The sequence below is a fragment of the Heptranchias perlo genome, chromosome 1 (assembly GCF_035084215.1).
Source record: "Heptranchias perlo isolate sHepPer1 chromosome 1, sHepPer1.hap1, whole genome shotgun sequence".
NCBI classification, from domain to species: Eukaryota; Metazoa; Chordata; class Chondrichthyes; order Hexanchiformes; family Hexanchidae; genus Heptranchias; species Heptranchias perlo.
Window position 1 is genome coordinate 116394353 of NC_090325.1, and position 25374 is coordinate 116419726.

Here is a 25374-nt window from a genome sequence, read left to right on the forward strand (position 1 = left end):
TTGCACTAGGACCCCCAGATCCCTTTGTACTGCAGTACTTTCCAGTTTCACGCCATTAAGATAATAACTTGCTCTCTGATTTTTCCTGCCAAAGTGCATAACCTCACATTTTCCAATATTGTATTGCATCTGCCAAATCTCCGCCCACTCACCCAGCCTGTCTATATCCCCTTGTAGGTTTTTTATGTCCTCCTCACTCTCTACTTTCCCTCCCATTTTTGTATCATCTGCAAACTTTGATATGTTACACTCGGTCCCCTCCTCCAAATCGTTAATATAGATTGTAAAGAGTTGGGGACCCAGCACCGACCCCTGCGGAACACCACTGGCTACTGGTTGCCAGTCCGAGAATGAACCATTTATCCCAACTCTCTGCTTCCTGTTAGATAACCAATCCTCCACCCATGCCAGAATATTACCCCCAATCCAGTGATTCTTTATCTTGAGCAATAATCTTTTATGTGGCACCTTGTCGAATGCCTTCTGGAAGTCTAAATACACTACGTCCACTGGTTCCCCTTTATCCACCCTGTACGTTATGTCCTCAAAGAACTCAAGCAAATTTGTCAGACATGACTTCCCCTTCGTAAAGCCATGCTGACTTTGTCCTATTAAATTATGTTTATCCAAATGTTACACTACTGTCTCCTTAATAATAGACTCCAAAATTTTACCCACCACAGATGTTAGGCTAACTGGTCTATAATTTCCAGCCTTCTGCCTACTACCCTTTTTAAATAAGGGTGTTACATTAGCAGTTTTCCAATCTGCCGGGACCTTTGCTGAGTCCAGAGAATTTTGGAAATTTATTACCAAAGCATCCACAATCCTTACTGCCACTTCCCTCAAGGCCCTAGGATGTAAGCCATCAGGTCCAGGGGATTTATCCGCCTTGAGTCCCATTAATTTACTGAGTACCAATTCCTTAGTGATTTTAATCGTATTTAGCTCCTCCCCCCCGAGAGCCCCCTGTTTGTCCAGTGTTGGGATGTTCTTAGTGTCCTCTACCGTAAAGACTGAAACAAAATATTTGTTCAGCATTTTTGCCATCTCCATGCTTCCCACCATTAATTTCCCGGTCTCATCCTCTAAGGGACCTACGTTTGCCTTAGCCACCCTTTTTCTTTTTATATAACTGTAGAAACTCTTGCTATCTTTTTTTATATTTTTTGCTGATTTATTTTCATAATCTATCTTCCCTTTCTTAATCAATCCTTTTGTTACTTTTTGCTGTCTTCTGAAGACTTCCCAATCTTCTATCCTCCCACTAAGTTTGGCTACCTTATATGTCCTTGTTTTTAGTCGGATAGTATGCTTAATTTCTTTACTTAGCCACGGATGGCTGTCATTTCTTTTACACCCTTTTTTCCTCAGTGGAATATATATTTTTTGAAAGTTGTAAAATAACTCCTTAAATGAACACCCCTGCTCATGTACCATCTTACCCTTGAATCTATTTTCCCAGTCCACTTTAATCAATTCCGCTCTCATACCATCATAGTCTCCTTTATTCAAGCTCAGTATGCTTGTTTGAGAACCAACCTTCTCACCCTCTAATTGGATATGGAATGTAACCATGTTATGGTCACTCATTCCAAGCGGATCCTTAACTAGGACATTATTAATTAATCCTGACTCATTACACAGGACCAGGTCCAAGGTTGCCTGCCCCCTTGTAGGATCAGTTACATACTGCTCAAGAAATCCATCCCGAATACACTCAATAAACTCTTCCTCAAGGCTGCCCTGCCCAATTTGATTTGTCCAGTTAATATGATCGTTAAAATCCCCCATAATTATAGCTGTTCCCTTATTACATGCCCCAACTATTTCCTGATTAATACTTCTTCCAGCAGAGTTGCAACTATTAGGAGGCCTATATACTACGCCCACTAGTGTTTTTTTCCCCTTATTATTCCTTATCTCTACCCAAACTGTTTCGTTATCCTGATCTTTTGTCCCAATATCATTTCTCTGTATTACAGTGATTCCTTCCTTTATTAACATAGCCACCCCACCTCCCCTTCCTTCCTGCCTGTCCTTCCTGATTGTTAAATAACCTGGCATATTTAATTCCCAGTCGTTGTCACCCTGCAGCCATGTTTCTGTAATGGCCACAAGATCATACCCATACGTAGTTATTTGTGCCGTTAACTCTTCCATTTTGTTACGAATGCTACGTGCATTCAGATAAAGAACTTTCAAATATGTTTTCTGACACTTAGTTCCTGCTTTTTCCTATTTTAATACTTTACCTTTTACTCCATACCTTCTGTCCCTTCCTGACACACTTTCCTCTGTCTCCCTGCTCAGGTTCCCAACCCCCTGCCACAGCTTTGATGCTGGGTTAATCGCCTTACGCCTTCTAGTTTTTATTTTATCTGTCGTGCCTAAAGTACACTTTCTTTCCGCTGCTCTACGTTTTTCCCTTTCACTTGTTCTTGAACAACTGTTTGTACTATTTGCATTGTAGATTTCCCCTGGGTCTTCCCCTCTCTTGCTGCTCTCAACTTTATTCTGTTCTGACTCCCCACTCAGGTTCCCATCCCCCTGCCACTTTAGTTTAAACCTTCCCCAACAGCACTAGCAAACACCCCCGCGAGGACATTGGTCCCGGTCCTGCTCGGGTGTAACCCGTCACGCTTGTACAGGTCCCACCTTCCCCAGAACTGGTCCCAATATCCCAGGAATCTAAATCCCTCCCTCCTACACTATCCCTGCAGCCATGCATTCATCCTGTCTATTCTCCTGTTCCTATACTCACTAGCACGTGGCACCGGTAGTAATCCTGAGATCACTACCTTTGAAGTCCTGCTTTTTAATTTATCTCCTAACTCCTTTAATTCACCTTGCAGGACCTCATCCCTTTTTTTACCTATGTCGTTGGTACCAATATGGACCACGACTACTGGCTGTTCACCCTCCCCTCCAGAATGTCCTGCAGCCGCTCCGTGACATCCTTGACTCTAGCACCAGGGAGGCAACATACCATCCTGGAGTCACATTTGCGGCTGCAGAAACGCCTATCTGTTCCCCTTACAATGGAATCCCTTATCACTATAGCCCTGTCACTCTTCTTCCTCCCCTCCTGTGCAGCAGAACCACTCGTGGTGCCCCGAACTTGGCTCTTGCTGCTTTCCCCTGATAAGCCATCTCCCCCAACAGTATCTAAAGCAGAATATCTGTTTGAGAGGGAGATGGCCCCAGGGGACTCCTGCTCTACCTGCCTCGTCCTTTTACTCTGCCTGGCGGTCATCCATTTCCCTTCTGCCTGCGTAATCTTTACCTGCGGTGTGACCACCTCACTGAATGTGCTATCCACGATAGTCTCAGCATCGCGGATGCTCCACAGTGAATCCACCCGCAGCTCCAGCTCTGAAAGACGGTTCGCCAGTAGCTGCAGCTGGACACACTTCCTGCACACATGGTCGCCAGGGACACTGGTAGTGTCCATGACTTCCACATAGTGCAGGAGGAGCATATCACGGGTGCGAGCTGTGCTGCCATGACTTGTCTTAGACTCTCAGACTCTCCTCCCGCTCTCGGTCTCTCCTTTTCGAGTCGAGCTCCAACTTAAGTCGGGGCTTAGTGCAGTGCATGGAGACCATGTTGTCAACCACGTAGCTCACACTGCTGCCATTGTGGCTCTGGGGTCCAAGGTTGGCAAGGGCTTCCAAAGTCTCACCACTTCTGCACTCTCTTCTCGTGCAGAGCAGGAGTGCTGAGGCGCAACCCCAGGTGAGTAGCATTAGTTCCATGGGAGATGTACCATCTGTCATCCCTTAGGAATTACAGCATGCCTACTCCCCCACCACCCACTCTGCCAGTGCCCTTGGCAGTGCCACACAGGCAGCTGGACCATACTACTCCCACCCATGCCAAGATGCTGCACTCTACAGCCAGGCTCTCAAGGTTCAGAGCTGCTGGAGGTCGTCTGCTATAGCCATCTGATATGTCCTCAAGGGAAGCTCAGCAGCGTTCCACCTCCCAAGCTGTAGAAACTGGGGATCCACTTCATAGGAGCACTAGGATAGTTAAAGGAGCACACAACACTGGCTCTGGAGGTTTTCACAAGGAAAAATCTTAATTTTGCAAGTTGACAATTACCAAATATGAAGTGAGTTGTGGTAAACTTTATTTTTTCCTGGATTTGGTATTAGTCTTAATATTTTTGAGTAAAGTAAGGGCGACATCCATGAGGTGGGACTGCAGGAGGGCATTCAGATGGTGATTGTGACCAGCTGCTCCTCTTTGTTCCAGTCTTCTTTGCTGCTTCTCCTCCTCTTCCAGCCCCAAAGTCAGACCTAACAGGCCACCCATGAGGGAGAAAATATTTGCAGGTCCAGCACCAGCAAGAAGTTCTTTCCAGAACTCACAATTCAGTTGTGCAACAGAGATAATAGTCAACAAAAAAAAAACCAGTAATTGAATAGCAGCCTAACAGAACAAACCAGCAACTAAGCTATGTGGAGAGGATGACCCCTTTAAATAGCACTCCTGCAGGGTCCTTGTTGACTGTTAGCATCGTGATTTGCTAGGCCAATTTATCACATGGCGAGTCAGGCGTTGGGAACAGACCAATTTCACAAAAAGGTGCTACAACCAGCGTAGGATCCTTATTTTATTATAATGACTTTTTTGCATGCTTCCATGGATGCCCTAGGCAACATGGCAGGCGAAGCACTTCCGGCATATTGAACACCTCGCCGCCCGTTTTGTGCCTAAAAACCAGGTGAGGCGTGATCAAATTTCTAGGCCACTGACTCATGTTGGCATACAGCTTCCCAGGCTATGGCAACCCTAAAATACCACGGGAGAATTGCTCACATGATCCTATTCAAAAGTGGGGTGCCATTCTGTCCTCGTCCAACACCCACTTTCCAGCATGGAGCCTCAAATAACGATCAGGAGCAGGAACCTTTAATGATGTTTTCCTCCTCCCCTAAGAGCACCAAGGCCAACCTCAGCACAGACCAGGGACTGAATCTAGATTTGTTATGGCTCAACAGCGCACTAGGTGGTTATTTTACTTATTAAGCCACTGAGATACTCACATTTATTTTTATTCTCGAACAAGTTTTCTATGAGCAAGCTTTTTTTGTAAACTCACCTGTCAGAAGGCCCTTGCCTCTCAGTCGATCCCGAATTTCCTGGTTACGATCTGGCTTGCTGACTGGATTTAAGGACCGCTGATTCAGCTACAACATTGAATACACCAGGCATTAGGCCTAATAATCAATATCACTTTGTTCAAAATTAATCTAATTAAAAACAATGATATAGATTATTATTACTACGTATAGTGAAAGATTCACGTTTCCCATTTTAAAACTGATACCCAATCTCTTAAAAGGAAATCATGCTAGTTGGGAAGAAAAGAACAAAAGCTGCCAATTGTTATAATCCAGCATGTCAGTTACCCATTGATAATTTTCATTGGTGAATATGTCATACTGTGTGTTTATTCCCCCTCTCTTCGTCAAACATTTTTACCACTGATGGTGCCTTTTTAAAACTTATGTCTTGTTTCACTAATAAACCTCTTCACAATACAGAATATTATTACATTTGCAATGGGCTGGTGACATTAATCACAATTAACATAGAAAATAATTGAATTTCACAGCCGACAAGTACTTACATTAGTTAGACTACCCAAGACAAGTTTTACCAGCCGTTTGATGTACGAGAAAGCTGGTGCACAGTTGCTGTTCCGGATATGAGCACTGCAAGCATCTAGAATGGTCCGTATTGTCACTCGTGTGTACATCAGGTCTTCACACATATTCAATAATATGCTATTCAGGTGATCCCCAAGTTTGATTGGCTAAAAAGCAAAGAAAACAAATTACTGCAGTGACCTTATTTTCTAATGGTGCAGAGTTCACCTCTGAAGAATTCAAGTTCATCAGACAGAGGAATTTCAAGCATGCTACTTCATTGCCAGGATATTCAAAGTAATGGAAAAGTGGAATGAGCAGTCCAAAATCTCTAATGAGAAAAGAAAGCCGGGACAGTCTCCTAATGTTGAAATACCCCTACACAAGGAATGAAAAGTCTATGGCCGAGGTTGATGAAAAGAACAAAGACTCTGCTATCTACAACAGGCAACTTACTCAAACCAAATGTGAGCAAAAATGTGCAACAGAAATTGAGAAAGTAATCACAAATTGGTTCCTCTAATAACAAGGAGCCTAAGATCGTTCACCTGGAAAGAAGAGATACAAAAGGGTGTTGTTAATGGGTCATGAGAAAGAATGGAAGAAAGCAGAGTTCTGAAGACAAGTAGACAACAGATCCAATAAAGTTCTTACAGAAAGTGGACAAAGGCTGAGGAGAAACAGTTGTCATCTAAGGAAGAAAAAAGACTGCATACTTCACTAACCTCACAGATTGATGAAATCAAGGTAAGACACACAGCATGGCAACAAACACATGCAATAGGATGAGAGAAGAACCTGTATAGCTTCTTCCTAAATTGCTGACTAATCAAGAATACTGGGAGCTATGGCAAGATCTGAAACAGCTGTTGGAAGCAGCTCACTTGAAAAACTTCGCTAATTCATGATTTGTTGATTTGAAAAATAATTTGTTGATTTATTTTAAGCTGGAAGTGTATAACTTATCTCTATAGTGATCATTATCAAAAGAATAAAAAGGGTGAGGGAGGGTGTAGGGAAATAAACTTTATGCAAAGGGTTGTTTAAACGTAGAATGTCCTACCAGAAACCATAGTGGAAGCAGAATCCATAATAGTGTTTAAAGGAAAATAAGTAAATATTTGAAAAAGAAGAATTTAAAACTGGAAAGGGCAGTGGATTGGACCAAAATGGAGAGCTCTTTCAGAGAGGCAGCACAGGCACGATGGGCTAATTGGCCTCCTTCTGTGCTGTAAAATTGTACGATGGTAGCTCAGGCAAGACGATGGGATTCAACAGGCATGCTGAACATTTGAGCAATGGTCAACTTGAACAGATTCTTCCTTTGGTCTTCTAAAGAATTAACTATTTTGGTATCATCTGCAAATTTTTGACACCACGCATCGAAGTCCATATCCAAATCATTGATAAACTCTGTCATACCGTCATCCTCCACAATTAGACTTCCTCCTTTATCTAAGTAGTCCTACCCTCTCCAATTCTTTTATTTTTTATCTGCTTATAAAAGCCCTTACTAATTCCTATTATATTATCTGCTATTCATTTTTCATATTCTCCTTTAGTCCTTTTGGTCTCCCTTTTCACCTTTCCTATATACTTTTTATATTCTTCAGAATTTTCTTTAGTATGTTAGCCTAAATTTTAGCATATGCCTTCCTTCTAAATTTCAGTATACTTTCAATCTCTCTATTTATCCATGGAAAACTATTCTCAGCTGCATCCCCTTTTCACCTTATAAAAATATATTTATTCTAAACTCCAATCATCTCAAACTTGAGAATTTCCAAAAGCTGAACACGTCAATATTTCAGTTTCAAAAGGCAACCCTGCCCACCCCAACAAATAACTTCAATATTAATGTTTTGAGAGAGGAAGAAAAAGTGTGCGCAACGAAGGAGAGAGAAAATGGTTAAACTAGAATAGCAACATGCCAATAGTGAAGCCTGATTCCTTGGGTTTCATTGTCAGTTTCTAATTACATGCTCTATTTCTTTTTCTATAGGATTGCATTTCGATACTTCTCACAATCAGAGCACCAACATAAAAACAAGTGTGTTAACTCAATCCCTGGAATTGTTGGGGTGTCACGCTAGCTGCTGCTGCTCCTTCCACTGTACTAGTCTACATAGAAATGTAATTCTCTCATAGATAAGTTAGAGACTATGGCCGGACAAAATTAAGATCAGACTTATTTTGCATTCCCTTCAGTGAGCTAAATTTTCAACCCAATTCAATAAGATCATTTGTTTTACAAAATTTTCTGGACTTCTGGGTAAAATTAGTTAAATTTCCCATTCTCTGTTGGGTTTCATTTGTTAAAAACATTGAAATCTGAAAAGGTTTTATTTTATACTCAAACCACTCACATTTCAGTGTGTAATTGGCTTAACATCTAAGTGACAGGTCTGCAATTACTGCATAATTGTTAAATGTTTTATCACAATACAGACTTATTATAAAACCATTTAATCCCTTGGTTTTACACTAGCAGTATACAATTTTACTTCCGGTGAGTTTGCAACACAGGCGGTATAGGAGCCAAAGCTGAAAACCCACAGATTGATGCTCTAGAGTGCTGTCAAAACAATTCCAGCCATTCACATCCAAATCTTTACTGTAGGTGGTACATACATAGAAACATAGAAAATAGGAGTGAGAGTAGGCCATTCGGCCCTTCGATCATGGCTGATCATCTAATTCAGTACCCTGTTCCCGCTTTTTCCCCATACCCTTTGATCCCTTTAGCATTAAAAAATCTATCTATCTTCTTCTTGAATACATCTAATGACTTAGCTTCCACTGCCTTCTGTGGTAGAGAATTCCACAGGTTCACCACCCTCTGAGTGAAGAAATTTCTCCTCATCTCGGTTCTACATGGCATACCCCATATCCTGAGACTGTGACACCTGGTTCTGGACTCCCCAGCCATCGGAAACCCTCCTTTCCACAAATAGATCTATTGACGGAAAAAGGAAACTAAATATACACCTCTCTCATTTTCAGTCTTAAAGAACTGGAAGCAATTTTTTTTTGGTACAGATGTAACCATTCTGCATAAGAAACATAAGAAATAGGGGCAGGAGTAGGCTATGCAGCCCCTCAAGCCTGCTCCACCACTCAAGCAGATCATGCCTGATCTTCAACCTCAACTCCACTTTCCTGCCCGATCTCCATATCCCTTGATTCTCCTAGAGTCCATAAATATGTCCATCTCAGCCTTGAATATACTCAACGACTCAGCATTCACAGCCCTCTGGGTGAGAGAATTCCAAAGATTCACAACCCCGAGTGAAGAAATTCCTCCTTACCTCAGTCTTAAATGGCCGACCCCTTATCCTACAAATATGCCCCCTAGTTCTAGACTCTTCAGCAAGGGGAAACAACCTCTCAGCCTCTACCCTGTCAAGCCACCTCAGAATCTTATAGGTTTCAATAAGATCACCTCTCATTCTTCTAAACTCCAGAGAATGTAGGCCCATTCTACTCAATTTCTCCTCACAGGACAACCCTCTCATCCCAGGAATTAATCTAGTGAACCTTCGTTGCACTGCCTATAGGGCAAGTATATTCTTCCTTAGGTAAGGAGACCAAAACTCTACACAGTACTCCAGGTGAGGTCTCACCAATGCCCTGTACAATTGTAGGAAGACTTCCTTACTCTTGTACTCCAACTCTTTGCAATAAAGGCCAACATACTATTTGCTTTCCTAATTGCTTGCTGTACCTGCATGCTAACTTTTTGTGTTTCTTGTACCAGGACACCCAAGTCTCTCTGAACACCAACATTTAATAGTTTCTCACCATTTAAAAAACATTCTGCTTTTCTATTCTTCCTACCAAAGTGAATAACCTCACATTTCCCCACATTATACTCCATCTGCCACCTTCTTGCCCAATCACTTAACTTGTCTATATCCCTTTGCAGAGTCTATGGGGGTGATTTTAAACCCCAAGAACGGGTGAGTTGGGGGCAGGTGGGAGTTGAAAAGAGTTGTTTTTTTGGGTCACAACCACAAAATTTTCCGACTTTGCATTCCCAGTGGGAAGCCTGTACTTTTATGCGCCGACATTAAACCTGGAAATAAAGCCAGGTTGCGGTCGCGACCCAAAAAACAACTATTTTCAACTCCCACCCACCCGTTCTTGGGGTTTAAAATCACCCACTATGTGTCCTTCTCACAGCTTACTTTCCCACCTAGTTTTGTATCGTCAGCAAACTTGGATACATTATACTCGGTCTCTTCACCTAAGTCATTAATATAGATTATAAATAACTGAGGCCCAAGCACCGATCCTTGCGGCACCCCACGAGTTACAGCCTGCCATCCTGAAAATGACCTGTTTATCCCTACTCTCTGTTTTCTGTCCGTTAACCAATCCTCTATCCATGCTAATATATTACCACCAACCCCTTGAGCCCTTATTTTGCGTAACAACCTTCTATGTGGCACCTTATCTTTTGAAATACCAAATATACTACATCCATTGGTTCCCCTTTATCTACCCTGCTAGTTACATCCTCAAAAAACTCTAATAGGTTTGTCAAAAACGATTTCCCTTTCATAAAACCATGTTGACTCTGCCTAATCATATTATGATTTTTCTGAGTGCCCTGTTACCACTTCCTTAATAATGGATTCCAGCATTTTCCCGATGACTGATGTCAGGCTAACTGACTAATATTGAATCAGGGACAGGGACTCGATAAAATTAACATAAGTAAAGCAACAGTAATGAAGAAAATAATAGCACTAAAGAGTGACAAATCCCCACGACCAGATGGTTTCCATCCCAGGGTTTTAAAGGAAGTAGGTGAGCACATTGCAGATGCCCTAACTAGAATCTTTCAAAGTTCTCTAGATTCAGGAACTGTCCCTCTGGATTGGAAAACTGCACATGTCACTCCGATTTTTAAGAGGGAAACCAGGGAATTATAGACTAGTTAGCCTAACATCTGTTGTGGAGAAAATGCTGGAGTCTATAATTAAGGATAGGGTGGCTGAACACCTCGAGAATTTTCAGTTAATCAGAGAGAGCCAGCATGGATTTGTGAAAGGTAGGTCGTGCCTGACAAACTTGATTGAATTTTTTGAAGAGGTGACTAAAATAGTGGACAAGGGAATGTCAATGGATGTTATTTACATGGACTTCCAGAAGGCATTTGATAAGGTCCCACATAAGAGACTTGTTAGCTAAGATAGAAGCCCATGGAATCGAGGGAAAAGTACGGACTTGGTTAGGAAGTTGGCTGAGCGAAAGGCGACAGAGAGTAGGGATAATGGGTAAGTACTCACATTGGCAGGATGTGACTAGTGGAGTCCCGCAGGGATCTGTCTTGGGGCCTCAATTGTTCACAATATTTATTAACGACTTAGATGAAGGCATAGAAAGTCTCATATCTAAGTTAGCCGATGACACAAAGGTTGGTGGGATTGTAAGCAGTGTAGATGAGAACATAAAATTACAAAGCGATATTGATAGATTAGGTGAATGGGCAAAACTGTGGCAAATGGAATTCAATGTAGACAAATGTGAGGTCATCCACTTTGGATCAAAAAAGGATAGAACAGGGTACTTTCTAAATGGTAAGAAGTTAAAAACAGTGGATGTCCAAAGGGACTTAGGGGTTCAGGTACATAGATCATTCAAGTGTCATGAACAGGTGCAGAAAATAATCAAGAAGGCTAATGGAATGCTGGCCTTTAGATCTAGAGGACTGGAGTACAAGGGGGCAGAAGTTATGCTGCAGCTATGCAAAACCCTGGTTAGACCGCACCTGGAGTACTGTGAGCAGTTCTGGGCACCGCACCTTCAGAAGGACATATTGGCTTTGGAGGGAGTGCAGCGTAGGTTTACTAGAATGATACCCGGACTTCAAGGGTTAAGTTACGAGGAGAGTTTATACAAATTGGGGTTGTATTCTCTGGAGTTTCCAAGGTTATGGGGTGATCAGATCGAAGTTTATAAGATATTATGGGGAACGGATAGGGTGGAAAGAGAGAAACTATTTCCGCTGGTTGGGGATTCTAGGAGTAGGGGGCACAATCTAAAAATTAGAGCCAGACCTTTCAGGAGTGAGATTAGAAAACATTTCTACACACAAAGGGTGGTAGAAGTTTGGAACTCTCTTCCGCAAACGGCAATTGATACTGGCTCAATTGCTAAATTTAAATCTGAGATAGATAGCTTTTTGGCAATCAAAGGTAATAAGAGATATGGGCCAAAGGCGGGTATATGGAGTTAGATCACAGATCAGCCATGATCTTATCAAATGGCGGAGCAGGCACGAGGGGCTGAATGGCTTATTCCCGTTCCTATGTACCTGTAGTTCCCTGTTTTCTCTCTTCTCCCCTTTCTTGAATAGCGGGGTCACATTTGCTACCTTCCAATCCGCTGGGACCATTCTAGAAACTAGGGAATTTTGGAAGGTCATAACCAACGCATCCACTATCTCTGCAGCCACCTCTTTTAGAACCTTCGGATGTAGGCCATGAGGTCCGGGGGATTTATCGGCTTTTAGTCCCATTAGTTTCTCAAGTACTTTTTCTCTATTGATAAGTTCCTCACTCTCATTAGCCCCTTGGTTCCCCAATATTTCTGGTATGCTTTTTGTGTCTTTTACTGTGAAGACAGATACAAATATTTGTTTAACGTCTCTACCATTTCCTGATTGCCCATTATAATTTCTCCTGTCTCAGCCTCTAAGGGACCAACGTTTACTTTTGCTCCTCTCTTCCTTTTTACATGTAGAAATTCTTACAATCCGTTTTTATATTTTCTGCTACCAGAGGATTAATGTGGTATTTTTAGTGTTTTTTCACAGACAATATATAACAGCAGCAACTTGCATTTATATAGTGCCTTTTACATAGTAAAACATCCCAAAGCGCTTCACAGGAACGTTATGAAGCACAATTTGATACCGAGCCTCATAAGGAGATATTAGGACAGGTGACCAAAGGTTTCGTCAAAGACGTAGGCTTTAAGGAGCCTCTTAAAAGAGAGAGAGGTAGAGGCGAATAGGTTTAAGAAAGGAATTTCAGAGCTTAGGGCCTAGGCAGCTGAAGGCACGACCGCCAATGGTGGAGCGATTAAAATCGGAGATGCGCAAGTGACAAGAATTGGAGGAACTTAGAGATCTTGGAGGGCTGTAGGGCTGAAGGAGGTTACAGAGATAGGGAGTGGCGAAGCCATGGAGGGATTTGAAAACAAGGATGAGAATTTCAAAATCGAGGCGTTCCCGGACTGGGAGCTAATGTAGGTCAGTGAACACAGGGGTGATGGGTGAACGGGACTTGGTGCGAGTTCGGATACAGGCAGCAGAGTTTTGGATGAGCTCAAGTTTATGGAGGGTGGAAAATGGAAGACCATCCAGGAGAGCATTGGAATAGTCGAGTCCAGAGGTAACAAAGGCATGGATGAGGGTTTCAGCAGCAGATGAGCTGAGGCAGAGGTGGAGACAGGCGATATTACAGAGGTGGAACTAGGCAGTCTTGATGACGGAGAGGATATGTGGTTGGAAGCTCATCTCAGGGTCAAATAGGATGCCAAGGTTGTGAAGGAAGTTGTTCCAATGTAAACCATTTTCTTTGAAGATTAAGTAAAACAAAAACTACCTCACAAGAGACATTCATGCTATTAGGAGGTGAAATTTTAGTGAAAAAAGTAGACACAAGTAAAATGAGGTATTTTACACTTAACAAGTTCTACTTTTACCAGAAATAGGAATTTCACCTCCTAGTGTTCTCCTTCTCCAATGAGACCCACCATTGTGACTCTCTCTTCTCTGCAAGGCCCTGCTTAACTGCATCAGCTATAGGAACAAAAGTAAGCAATTCCATAAGAAACCTTGCAAATCAATATCCTTCCATCTCTGGATGCCAATCAGCACGTATTCAAGCCTGGAAAATTCAATGCAGTCTGGGTCCTGCTGTATACTCAACTGGTATCAAATTTTCTACATTGCTGTTGCGATAGTTGATGGAAGCTGAGCAGGGCCCCCTATGGGGGTGGGGGTAAAAAATGCTTTACAACACCTCACAATCTAGATTTGCCAACGAAGTACTTTATAATGAAAGTACATTCCTCGGCAAATTTTTCCTTCGCGTACTGTACCAGCTGCAGCTTAAATATAATAGATTACTAGCAATTATTGTGAAGGTCATTGGTGGAACAACAAATGTTTAATAAAAATGTTATATCTCAAAACAGCTTGTGTCCAACAATTTGCTATTTATTATATTTTTTTAAATCTGCAAAGCTGTATAAACCTCCTCTTCAATTAAACGTTTTTCAGAATGCAACACTTTCCATCTGTTGAGTTTCTAAAATCATCTGTTTTTAGTTAACAGTTAACAGCTGTTAATGGCAAATCCCTTTGATGTGTAGAAACTTCAAAACAATAGTAAGGTAATATTAAGGCAATAAGACAGACAATATTTATGCTGCTTCGCATCGATAATAATTTGGGGAGAGTAAAATTAAGGACAGGTTTTTCTTTTTTCTCCACACAGAGATAGTAAAATCCTAACACACAACAGAACCGCTGGAAAATAGTCAACCAACCGCTCTTATGGTGAAGGTGAACAGGAATCAGTTACAAAGATTAGATTTGGTCCATTCAGTTATATTAAGGATTAAACGTCTTCAGCCTGACTGCGAATCTCATTTAGTTTCAATTAAATACTGCTTTACACGCCCATTATATCGGTTATGCTGGTATTGAACTGGCTCCATTTGAAGTCAATGGGAATCAGGGGGAAAACTCTCCAGTGGCTGGAGGCATACCTAGCTCAAAGGAAGACAGTAGTGGTTGTTGGAGGCCAATCATCTCAGCCCCAAGACATTGCTGCAGGAGTTCCTTAGGGCAGTGTCCTAGGCACAACCATCTTCAGCGACTTCATCAATGACCTTCCCACCAGCATAAGGTCAGAAATGGGGATGTTCGCTGATGATTGCACAGTGGTCACCGGTTACGGTTATTGGCTTAGTACAAAGAGAAGAGTCAATTCTCTCTTAACTCTCAATTCGCTTTATTCACGCCGTTAGATCATATACATATAGCTTATACGTCTGGTTAGATATAGACATGCAGTTTGCACCAGGTTATACAGTTTTATACCCAAACTCGTATCTAAACGCACACCCACTAAGTTTCTCTGACACTCCCTGCGTGGTCACAGAATATAAAGGATAATTCCCGAAAAGGAGAGCTGATGCTGGCCAGGCGTTCCGTTCTCTCTCTCTCTCTACGTCCCTAATGTAGGGTCTTCCACTTCCGCGATGGTTGGTCTCCGGAGTCTTCGCTCTCTCTCTTTCGAGGTTTCTCTGACACTCCCTGAGTGGTCACAGAATATACGTTGTCTCTACGTCCCTGACGTAGGTTCTTCCACTTCCGCGATGGTTGGTCTCCGGAGTCTTCGCTCTGGCTCCACGCCCCAGATTCTTCATTCTTATTCTTATCTCTTCAAGCTGTGCTGTCTCTCTCCCTTTGGTTTAGGCTTGCTCGCCTTAGCCTGTGTCTTCTCATTGGCTCTGTCCCAAGGACTTAGGGAGCATTACCTCATTACTCCTTTTCTAAATAAGGACTTGTGTCTTATCACATCTCCTTTGTCTTTCACAAAACTTAGCTAATTCAAACCGGTTCCAGCCAGCTCAGGCCAGCGACTGAACTCAGGTTACTTCAGTTCAAAAGTTGTTCTTGCCTGTGTGTCAGCAGCTGGGGAATCTCAGGTTACTTTCTGCAGCCCCTGGCCAACAGCAACCCCTCAGATAATGAACCAGTCCGTGCCCACATGCAGCAAGACCTGGACAACATCCAGGTTTGGGCTGATAAGTGGCAAGTAACATTTACACCAGACAAGTGCTAGGCAATGACCATCTCCAACAAGAAAGAATCTAACCACCTCCCCTTGACATTCAACGGCATTACCATCGCCAAATCCCCGACCATCAACATCCTGGGGGTCACCATTGACCAGAAACTTAACTGGACCAGCCACATAAATACTGTAGCTACAAGAGCAGGTCAGAGGCTGGGTATTCTGCGGCAGGTGATTCACCTCCTAACTCCCCAAAGCCTTTCCACCATCTACAAGGCACAAGTCAGGAGTGTGATGGAATACTCTCCACTTGCCTGGATGAGTGCAGTTCCAACAACACTCAAAAAGCTCAACACCATCCAGGACAAAGCAGCCCGCTTGATTGGCACCCCATTCACTACCCTAAACATTCACTCCCTTCACCACCGGCGCACTGTGGCTGCAGTTTGTACCATCCATAGGATGCACTGCAGCAACTCGCCAAGGCTTCTTCGACAGAGCACCACCACCTGCACGTTCCCCTCCAAGTCACACACCATCCTGACTTGGAAATATATCGCCGTTCCTTCATCATTGCTGGGTCAAAATCCTGGAACTCCCTACCTAACAGCAATGTGGGAGAACCTTCACCACACGGACTGCAGCTGCTCAAGAAGGCGGCTCACCATCACCTTCTCAAGGGCAATTGGGGATGGGCAATAAATGCTGGCCTTGCCAGCGACACCCACATCCCATTAATGAGTAAAAAAAAATTTCTGCAAAATACTCAATGTAAGTGAACACGACATGCACTGAACATTTTCTGAAGTGCAAGACCCTTTCGATGGACATTCCTTGGCAAGAACTTGATTAAGTTTATTTTCTTTAATGTTCCCATAGACAGCGAACTTAAACTGCCCATCAGATTGTAAAAGCCAATTCCTTTTTTTGTGGGTTCGTGGTCAAGGGGATGGTGGCAAGAGGAATCAAGACAGTTGCTGTTTGGTGCCACACAGGTAGCACTGCACCAAATAACAGTGCTAGCCTTGCTATGTCCCCGGAACAAAGAAAGTACAGTGCCTAAAGTCCAAAGGGACATCAAAGCAGTAAAAAGAGTAAACTCATATCAAGAGAAGCAAATGAGCCAGAGGGAGAAGTTCAAAAAAGCAGAAAGACTTGGAGTAAGATGTAGAACATACCAATGTAGAACATACAGAGACAAAGGCAGGGACAGACAAGCTCATCGTATTGAACTTTGAATTCATTCAAGGGTAAAAGGGAATGAAAGTGGACAAAGCAAGTTATTTGCATGTCAGCCGATTCAAGCCCAGAATGGATTCTTAATTCAAGTACATACAATGGAACTAAAAAGATGTGGCATGACTTCCTTAAGGTAAAACTACATGTCAAAATAAATAAAACAGTAACCTCAAGCAATTGCCTTTCAAATGAATTTATAGATTTTAATAACATTTTGTGGCAGAGAATTTGACATTCTAACCACCTTCTGTGTAAAGAATATTTTTCTCTTCTCTCCTTTGATTCTTTTTGTGATCATCTTAAATTTGTGCTCTCTCATTACTTTCTCACTGAACAATGGAAACAATCCAGCAATTTCTGTTTTACGAATTTCAACCCGTGTCCCCTTGCCTTACTTTTGCAATTTACTTTGAAATATTGTTTCAGATTTACCTTTTCCATACCATTTATTATCTTATGCTTCTTCCTTTCCAAGGAATAAAAAATGTACCCAGCCTATCCTCAGAACTCAAATCTCTCACACTAGAAATCACCCTTGTGGCTCTTCCTTGAAATGCATGTAATGTTTGAATGTCTCAGTGACTCGAACTGAAGACCGTTCTCAAGCTGTGGGCTGACTAGGGCATTATATACTTTGAACATGACTTCTAAATTGTATTTTACTATTTTGGCTTTATAGTTCAGTATTCTATTGTCTTCGATGATTGCTATTCTACAGTACAGGTACATATTCAGTGTTTAGTTTACAATGGTCCCTAAATCTCTCAATTTCATCCGTAGTTCGTCAACACCATTCATGGAGTACAAATGTCACCCATCTTTTCTTCCTATGTGAGGTACTTTACATTGGTCGGTATTAAATTTAATCTGCCATTGTTCTGCCCAAGTCATATTTTGTCCAACTCACTGTGTATTTATGAGCGGCCTCTTCAGAACCAACTGCCCCTTCTAGTTTGGTATCATCTGCAAATTTGACCAAGTTCCACTGAGTTTCTGAATTCAGGTTGATGCAAATTAGATACACTAACACTGCCAGTACCAATCCCTACAGAAACCCATTCGGCAGTTTCCCCACCCCGATGTAATTTCTTTAGTAAGTACCTACGGTTTTCGTCCCCTCATGTCAGTTTCCAAAATTTATCCTGAATTCCCACAGCTGTGAGCTTAACTAGCTGACCTTCAAGTAAAATTCTGGTGAATGGTTTTTAAGAAGTCTAGGTATCCAAATAGTAGGGCTTTCTACAGTCAAGTTAGGACACCACTTCTTGAAAAAAGTCAAGGGGGTTGGACACGTAGAATATTTCCATTCTGAATCCATGTTGACCATTGTTTAAGAGGTTATAATTGTTTAGATAATTGCAAAATTTATTTTTTAAATAATTCCATTATTTTACGCAATATTGAAGCAGGACTAATGGATCAATGGTTGTCTACATCCCCTTTGTTAATTTTTGAATATGGGCATCACATTAGCTTATTTAAAGTCTACTTGTACCTTCCCGTGTTCAGCGAATCCCTCATGGTCACCGGCAATGCTTCAAAATTTCCTCCGTTGTCTCTCTTCAGGGACAAATACCATTTATGCTTGGGAGCTTTACATCCTTTCAACCTATCTAGGACTTCCATTTCACCTATATCAAAGTTATCAATAGCTACTTAGGAAAAGGCATGTTCCTTAAGCTTCCCTTAAGAGTACCTTGGAGGAAGCAATCTTTCAGAATATTAATTATTTTACATTCTTCCTCTGTTTTGGCTGTGTTGGCATCTTCTAATGTTCTCACCTCTTCTTTTATTGGCCTCTTACCATTAAATTCTTAGCTATGTTTTCTAGATCTCTCTTTGCCCCTCTAAACAGCCTTCTAACGCATTTTAGCAAGTTCCCTCTTTCTTATCTACAAGCTCAATATAAGGAAGATCAAAGTCGTCATCACTGGCCCTCGCCACAAACTACATTCCTTTGCCATTAACTCCATGCCCCTCCCCCACTATTCTCTCAAGCTGAATCAGACCACTACCAATCTTACTTCCTGTTCATCCCTGCAGTAAGCTTTAAAACTACACCTTATCTATTACCAAGACTGCATACTTCTACCTCCACAACACTGCCCATCTCTGTCCCTAACTCAGCCACTCCAACACTGAACCTCTTATATAGACCTTTGTCACCTCCAGATTCAACCATGCTAACAATCTCCTTGCTGGCCTCTCATCATCCAGCCTCCATAAACTCCAACCTGTCCAAAACTCTGCCTCACATTCTGTTCCGGATTAAGTCCCACTAAGCATCCCCATTCTCTAATGCATTCAATTCAAAATCCTGGTCCTTGTCTACAAATCCTTCCATGGTCTCATCCCACCTAATCTCTGTATTCTGCCCCAGCTTTATATTCCCTTGCAAAAACTCCATTCTTCTGGTTCTAGTTGTGTCCACCCCAACCTGTCTTCGCCCTGCCATTGGATCAGAGACACTTGGTCATACTCTTTGACTTCCCCGACCCCCTAAATATCTCTGCCCTTGCACCTGTCTCACCACGTTTAAAAACCTCATCAAAACCCAACTTTTCAAGCTAACCGCTAGGTCCTAATCTCTTCCTTTTTGCTCGGCATCTGTTTTTATCATGCCTGTTTGTCAAGCTTCTTGGGACTTTTTTTTGGTGTGTTAAAGGCACCAAATAAATGCATGTTGTTATTTTTGCTTCTAATTTTTAGGTGAGGTGAGAGTGACTGCCCTTGACATCAAGGCAGCATTTGATTGAGTGTGGCACCAAGGAGCCCTAGTAAAATTGAAGTCAATGGGAATCGGGGAAAACTCTCCAGGGCTGGAGGCATACCTAGCACAAAGGAAGATGGTAGTGGTTGTTGGAGGCCAATCATCTCAGCCCCAGGACATTGCTGCAGGAGATCCTTAGGGCAGTGTCTTAGGCACAACCATCTTCAGCTTCTTCATCAATGACCTTCCCTTCATCATAAGGTCAGAAATGGGGATGTTCGCTGATGATTGCACAGTGTTCAGTTCCATTCGCAACTCCTCAGATAATGAAGCAGTCCGTACCCGCACACAGCAAGACTTGGACAACATCCAGGCTTGGGCTGATAAATGGCAATTAACATTCGCACCAGACAAGTGCCAGGCAATGACCATCTCCAACAAGAGAGAGTCTAACCACCTCCACATGACATTCAACGGCATTATCATCACCGAATCCCCCTCAATCAACATCCACTGACCAGAAACTTAACTGGACCAGCCACATAAATACTGTGGCCAAAAGAGCAGGTCAGAGGCTGGGTATTCTGCGGCGAGTCACTCATCTCCTGACTGCCCAAAGCCTTTCCACCATCTACAAGGCACAAGTCAGGAGTGTGATGGAATACTCTCCACTTGCCTGGATGAGTGCAGCTCCAACAACACTCAAGAAGCTCGATACCATCCAGGACAAAGCAGCCCGCTTGATTGGCACCCCATCCGCCACCCTAAACATTCACTCCCTTCACCACCGGCGCACTGTGGTTGCAGTGTGTACCATCCACAGGATGCACTGCAGCAACTCGCCAAGGCTTCTTCGACAGCACCTCCCAAACCCGTGACCTCTACCACCTAGAAGGACAAGGGCAGCTGCCACATGGGAGCAACACCACCTGCACGTTCCCCTCCAAGTCACACACCATCCCGACTTGGAAATATATCGCCGTTCCTTCATCGTCGATGAGTCAAAATCCTGGAACTCCCTTCCTAACAGCACTCTGGGAGAACCTTCACCACACAGACTGCAACGGTTCAAGAAGGCGGCTCACCACCACCTTCTCAAGGGCAATTATGGATGGGCAACAAATGCTGGCCTCACCAGCGATGCTCACGTCCCATGAACGAATAAAAAAAAATTCATCCATTTAATGTCGTGCTGTTTAGGATATGCTCACGGTCCTAGGGATGTATTTATCCTGCATTCCAAACTATATCTTAAAATTTTTCCATTTGTCCTCTACTTAAGTGTTGTTGAACAATCGCTCTCAGGCCTCCAGACCCATCACCAATCAAGCTGCTTAAACATGATGTCCTCATCACTTTGAAGTTACCCCTTTTAAAGTTTATAATCCTAACTCCTGGGGCTCGATTTTCGCGTCGGGTTTCCAGCGGGGGGGCCCCGAAAATCCCGATATCCGGTCACGTGACCGGATCGCGACGAAATCCCGGCCACTTCCGGGTACCGCGCTGACGTGCGGGGCTGCGCGCGCAAGCCCCGCTGGTGGGAATCCCGCAGGCAATTAAAGCCAGCGGGGTTCCACTTGAGAGTACTTACCTTGCTTGTTGAGGTCAGTTAATGAGCTGAAGCAGCTGTCAAAAGAGGAAGTGTGGGATTTTCGGTTCAAGGCAGTGAGTTTCACACACTGGGGGAAACAGTCTCTCTCCAACCAGGCGTGTTGCAGCCAGCAGCCTGTGGCAGCTGCCAAGGTGCACTCCACGGGGGAGAGCCCTCACCCACGCAGGAGGCCATCGCGTCACATAGGGCAACCCCTGCCCCCCACCACCCCCCCGCCAAGCCAGAGGACAGACCGCCACGAAACCGCAGCCCCAGTCCGAGGAACCACCCACCTACCCTGCACAACCCCTCAGACCAACACCTGCCAGATGGGTGGTGCGTGGACACCCTCGGAGGACGAACAGCATGACCAGCCCCAGCAGCCTCGCAGTCCACGCCGTCCGCCGCAGAGACGTGGAGCCCCCCAACACGGTGTTGTTGCACGCCCACCTGCACAGCAGGAGGGAGGGCTACCGCAGAGAGAGACGCATCGCAGAGGGCACTACCCTCGCCACAGGGTCCACAGACCGAGGCGCAGCTCCCCGGACCTCTCCGAGCAGCAGTGCACACGGAGGCGCAGATTCGCTCGACATGTAGTCGTGGAGATCTGCAGGCTCTTTCATGCCGAGCTGCTCGTGGCTGGCCCCAGCACCAACTGCTTACATGTCGCTGTCAAAGTCACCACTGCCCTCCACAACTTCTCCTCCGCATCCTTCCAGGGTGCAGCCGGCTACACCGCCGATGTGTCTCAGTCGGCGGCGCGGAAGAGCCCTGCAAATACACCTGCACCTACTCTGCAGTAACACGATGGGTGGCATCAGTGGTGGGTCCTCATAGTGATACCCAGGAGCGGGCATTATTGGACACAACGGACAGGATTCGCGGAGACATGGCAGTGGTGGTGTCAATATAATGTGTGCTGTTTGTTGCTCTGAAATTCAATAGAGGTAACACCCATGACAAACCCTCAGACACCCTTGTGCACCCCCTTCGTGCTCACGACACGTTTGCCTTACGCTGCCCACCGCACATATGTGATGCATGCCCTGTGGCTGCAGCACAGGTGGTGGCAGATTGAGTGAGGCTGGCCATGAGGGAGATGCACGAGAGGGTGAGTATGGGATGGAGCAATGAGATTGTATGAGGATTGGGTTGCGTGTTAGTGACAGGATGAGTACTGGCGAGGTGAGTAGGTGGAGGTAAGATGAGGATGGGGTTTGAGTGGGTATGAAGGGTGATGTGACAGAGTAGTGTTGGCGGTGCCGAAGGAGATGTGAGGTGGGGGCAGTGTTGTGGCAGACGGAGTGTAGGGGAAAGACTTCGTGTTCTCACTGTGGCTGACCTACTGCGGTCATTGCAGCGCCTCCTGCACTGTATGCAGGTGGGCCATATGTTGGTGGCGCAGGTGACCCCCTTTGCCACCTCGAGCCAGGCCTTCTTGGTGGCAGAGGCAGGCCGCTTCCTCCCGCCCGCCGGGGGGAAGATCTGTGTCCTCCCCCCCCTCCTCACCCCATCTGATGATACCTGGGGTGAGGCATCATTAAACTGGGAGCAGCCTTCCCCCTGGGCTGCTCCTTGCTGCAATTTGTTCCTTTGGTTGCAGCATCTGTCAGTGGAGGACTGCCCCTTTAACTAGAGAGCCTCCAGCTGACAGATCGTACTGCGCATGCGCAGCCCGCCCGACGCGCAGGCCAGCGCCGCGGACCCCGGAGGATCAGGTAATTGATGCCTATTAGTGGGTTGCCTGCTACGATCGCGCGGGCAACATACTAATTTCGCCGAGCGTGTTGACCACGCTCCCGAAACCCAACCCGCCGGAAACCCGCAGGCCTGGCAAAATCGAGCCCCTGGTTCTTGGTATTTCTGAATCCCATCTCGTGTTGAATTTGAATGCTCTGTGATCACTATCACCTAAAGATACCATGCTTTTCATTTCCTGCATGCTCGCTGGGTCACTTACCATTACCAAGTCAACATAAGCACTGCCTCTCAATGCCTCCCTGACAGACTGAGTCATGAAGCAGTCATGCATTATTACATTCACCAACTTGGACTTCAAACCATTTAGGCATTCTCAAATTCTATTTGGTTAATTGAAATTAAAATAAATGTTCCTGTTTACAAATATCTTTCTTATCTCTTCAGAGAGCACATGGTTGTCCTTTTACTGACCTGGTGATTTGTAGCAGGTGTTAGCTTTATCTTTTTCACATTAAAAGTGTCTTACCAGAGTAGTTCATTTTTAATTTTCCATCTCACACAGGATCAACTTCATTAGTCTCCCAGGTGTCCCTGATGTATAGGGCTACACAAACTCCTTTCCTGTCTGCCCTGTCTTTCCTTAACACTAAATTACTATCGTCAGCCATGTTTCTGATATTCCTACTGCCACAACAGCCTCCTGTCTGGCAGTTTACTTCTAATGAGAAATAGTTTCTCTCCTAACATCACTCATGCCCTCTCCGAGTTCACCTTGACCATAAGACCCACCTCCTGCTCCCTCGACCCTTTTCTCACCAAACTGCTAACCACCTAACTTCCCTTCTTGGCCCCCATGTCAGCTGATATTGTGAACGGTTCCCTCTCCTCAGTTACTGTCGCCCTCCCCTTCAATTCTGCTGTCATCACCTCCCTCCTCAAAAAACCCTCTGTCCTTGCTAACTACCACCTCATCTCTAACCTCCCTTTCCTCTCCAAAGTCCTTGAACGTGTCATCATCTCCCAAATCTGTGCCCATCTTTCCCATAATTCCATGTTTGAATCCCTCCAATCAGGTTTCCAACCCTGCCACAGTAGTGAAACGGCCTTTATCAAAGTCACAAATGACTGTGACCGTGGTAAACTATCTCTCCACATCCTTCTCAACCTGTCTGCAGCCTTTGACACGGCTGATCACACCATCCCCCTCCAATGCCTCTCCTCCGTCGTCCAGCTGGGTGGCATTGCCCTCGCGTGGTTCCGTTCTTAGCTATCCAGTCGTAGTCAGAGAATCACCTGCAATTGCTTCTCTTCCCTCTCCCACACCGTTGCGTCGAGTCGCCCAAGGATCTATCCTTGGCCCCCTCCTCTTTCTCATCTACATGCTGTCCCTTGGCAACATCATCAGAAAACATGTCGTCAGGTTTCACATGTAAGCTGACGACACCCAACTCTACCTCACCACCTCCCTCAACCCCTCCACTGTCCACACTGCTTGTCCGACATCCAGTACTGGATGAACAAAAATGTCCTCCAACTAAATATTGGGAAGACCGAAGCCATTGTCTTCGGTCCCCACCACAAACTCCATTCCCTAGCCATCGACCCCAACCCTCTCCCTGGCCACCCTCTGAGGTTGAACCGGACTGTTCACAACCATGGCGTCCTATTTGACCCTGGGATGAGCTTCCGACCACATATCCGCTCCATCACCAAGACCGCCTACTTTCACCTCCATAGCATCGGCCATCTTGGCCCCTGCCTCAGCTTTTCTGCTGCTGAAACCCTCATCAGTGCCATTGTTACCTCTTGCACTTGACTATACCAATGCTCTCCTGGCCAACCTCCCATCTTCCACCCTTCATAAACTTGAGCTCATGCAAAACTCTGCTGCCCGTAGCCTAACTCGCACCAAGTCCGGTCTCCCATCACCTGTACTCACTGACCTACACTGGCTCCTGGTCTGGGAATGCCTCGATTTTAAAATTCCCATCCTTGTTTTCAAATCCCTCCAGGGCCTCACCCCTCCCTATCTCTGTAACCTCCTCCAACCCTACAAGATCTTTGCGCTCCTCCAATTCTTGCTTCATGAACATGCCCGATTTTAATTGCTCCATCATTGGCAGCCGTGCCTTCAGCCGCCTAGGCCCTAGCTCTGGAATTCCCTCCCTAAACCTTTCCGCCTCTCTCTCCTCCTCTAAGACTCTCCTTAAAACCTCTCTCTTTGGCCAAGCTTTTGGTCACCTGTCCTAATACCTCCTTATGCGACTCAGTGTCAAATTTTGTTTGATAATGCTCCCGTGAATCGTTAACTACGTTAAAGGCGTTATATAAATGCACGTTGTTGTTGCTTACAATGTTCATGTATAAGCATTTTACTATAGTTTAGCCTTCCTTATTAGCCCTTGGTGTCTGCCAATGCATCCCCCAATCCCTTTGCCCCATTACTAGTGAAAAAGCATTCTGTTGCCTCAGTCCTACTCTCTGGAATAAGGAAGGCTAAACTATAGTAAAACATTTACCTGAGGAAGGAGGAAGCCTCCGAAAGCTTGTGAATTTAAAATAAAATTGCTGGACTATAACTTGGTGTTGTAAAATTGTTTACAAGTGTCATTATTAGACAGTGTATGGTATCTGCTTATTGGTATGATCTCA

At 44.4% G+C, this 25374-nt stretch overlaps 1 protein-coding gene across 5 annotated transcripts in view; it reads right to left on the reverse strand.

Annotated features, from left to right (window-relative positions):
- The window catches only part of ptpn13 (protein tyrosine phosphatase non-receptor type 13), a 265922-nt gene that overhangs the window by 190395 nt on the left and 50153 nt on the right, over positions 1-25374 (reverse strand). For all 5 annotated transcript variants that reach the window (XM_067990460.1, XM_067990453.1, XM_067990445.1 and 2 more), the window contains exons 5-6: positions 5642-5827; positions 5111-5198 (exon numbers count right to left, since the gene is read on the reverse strand). In XM_067990460.1, the coding sequence (XP_067846561.1) occupies positions 5111-5198; positions 5642-5827 (274 nt within the window). The remainder of the gene's footprint in view (positions 1-5110; positions 5199-5641; positions 5828-25374) is intronic.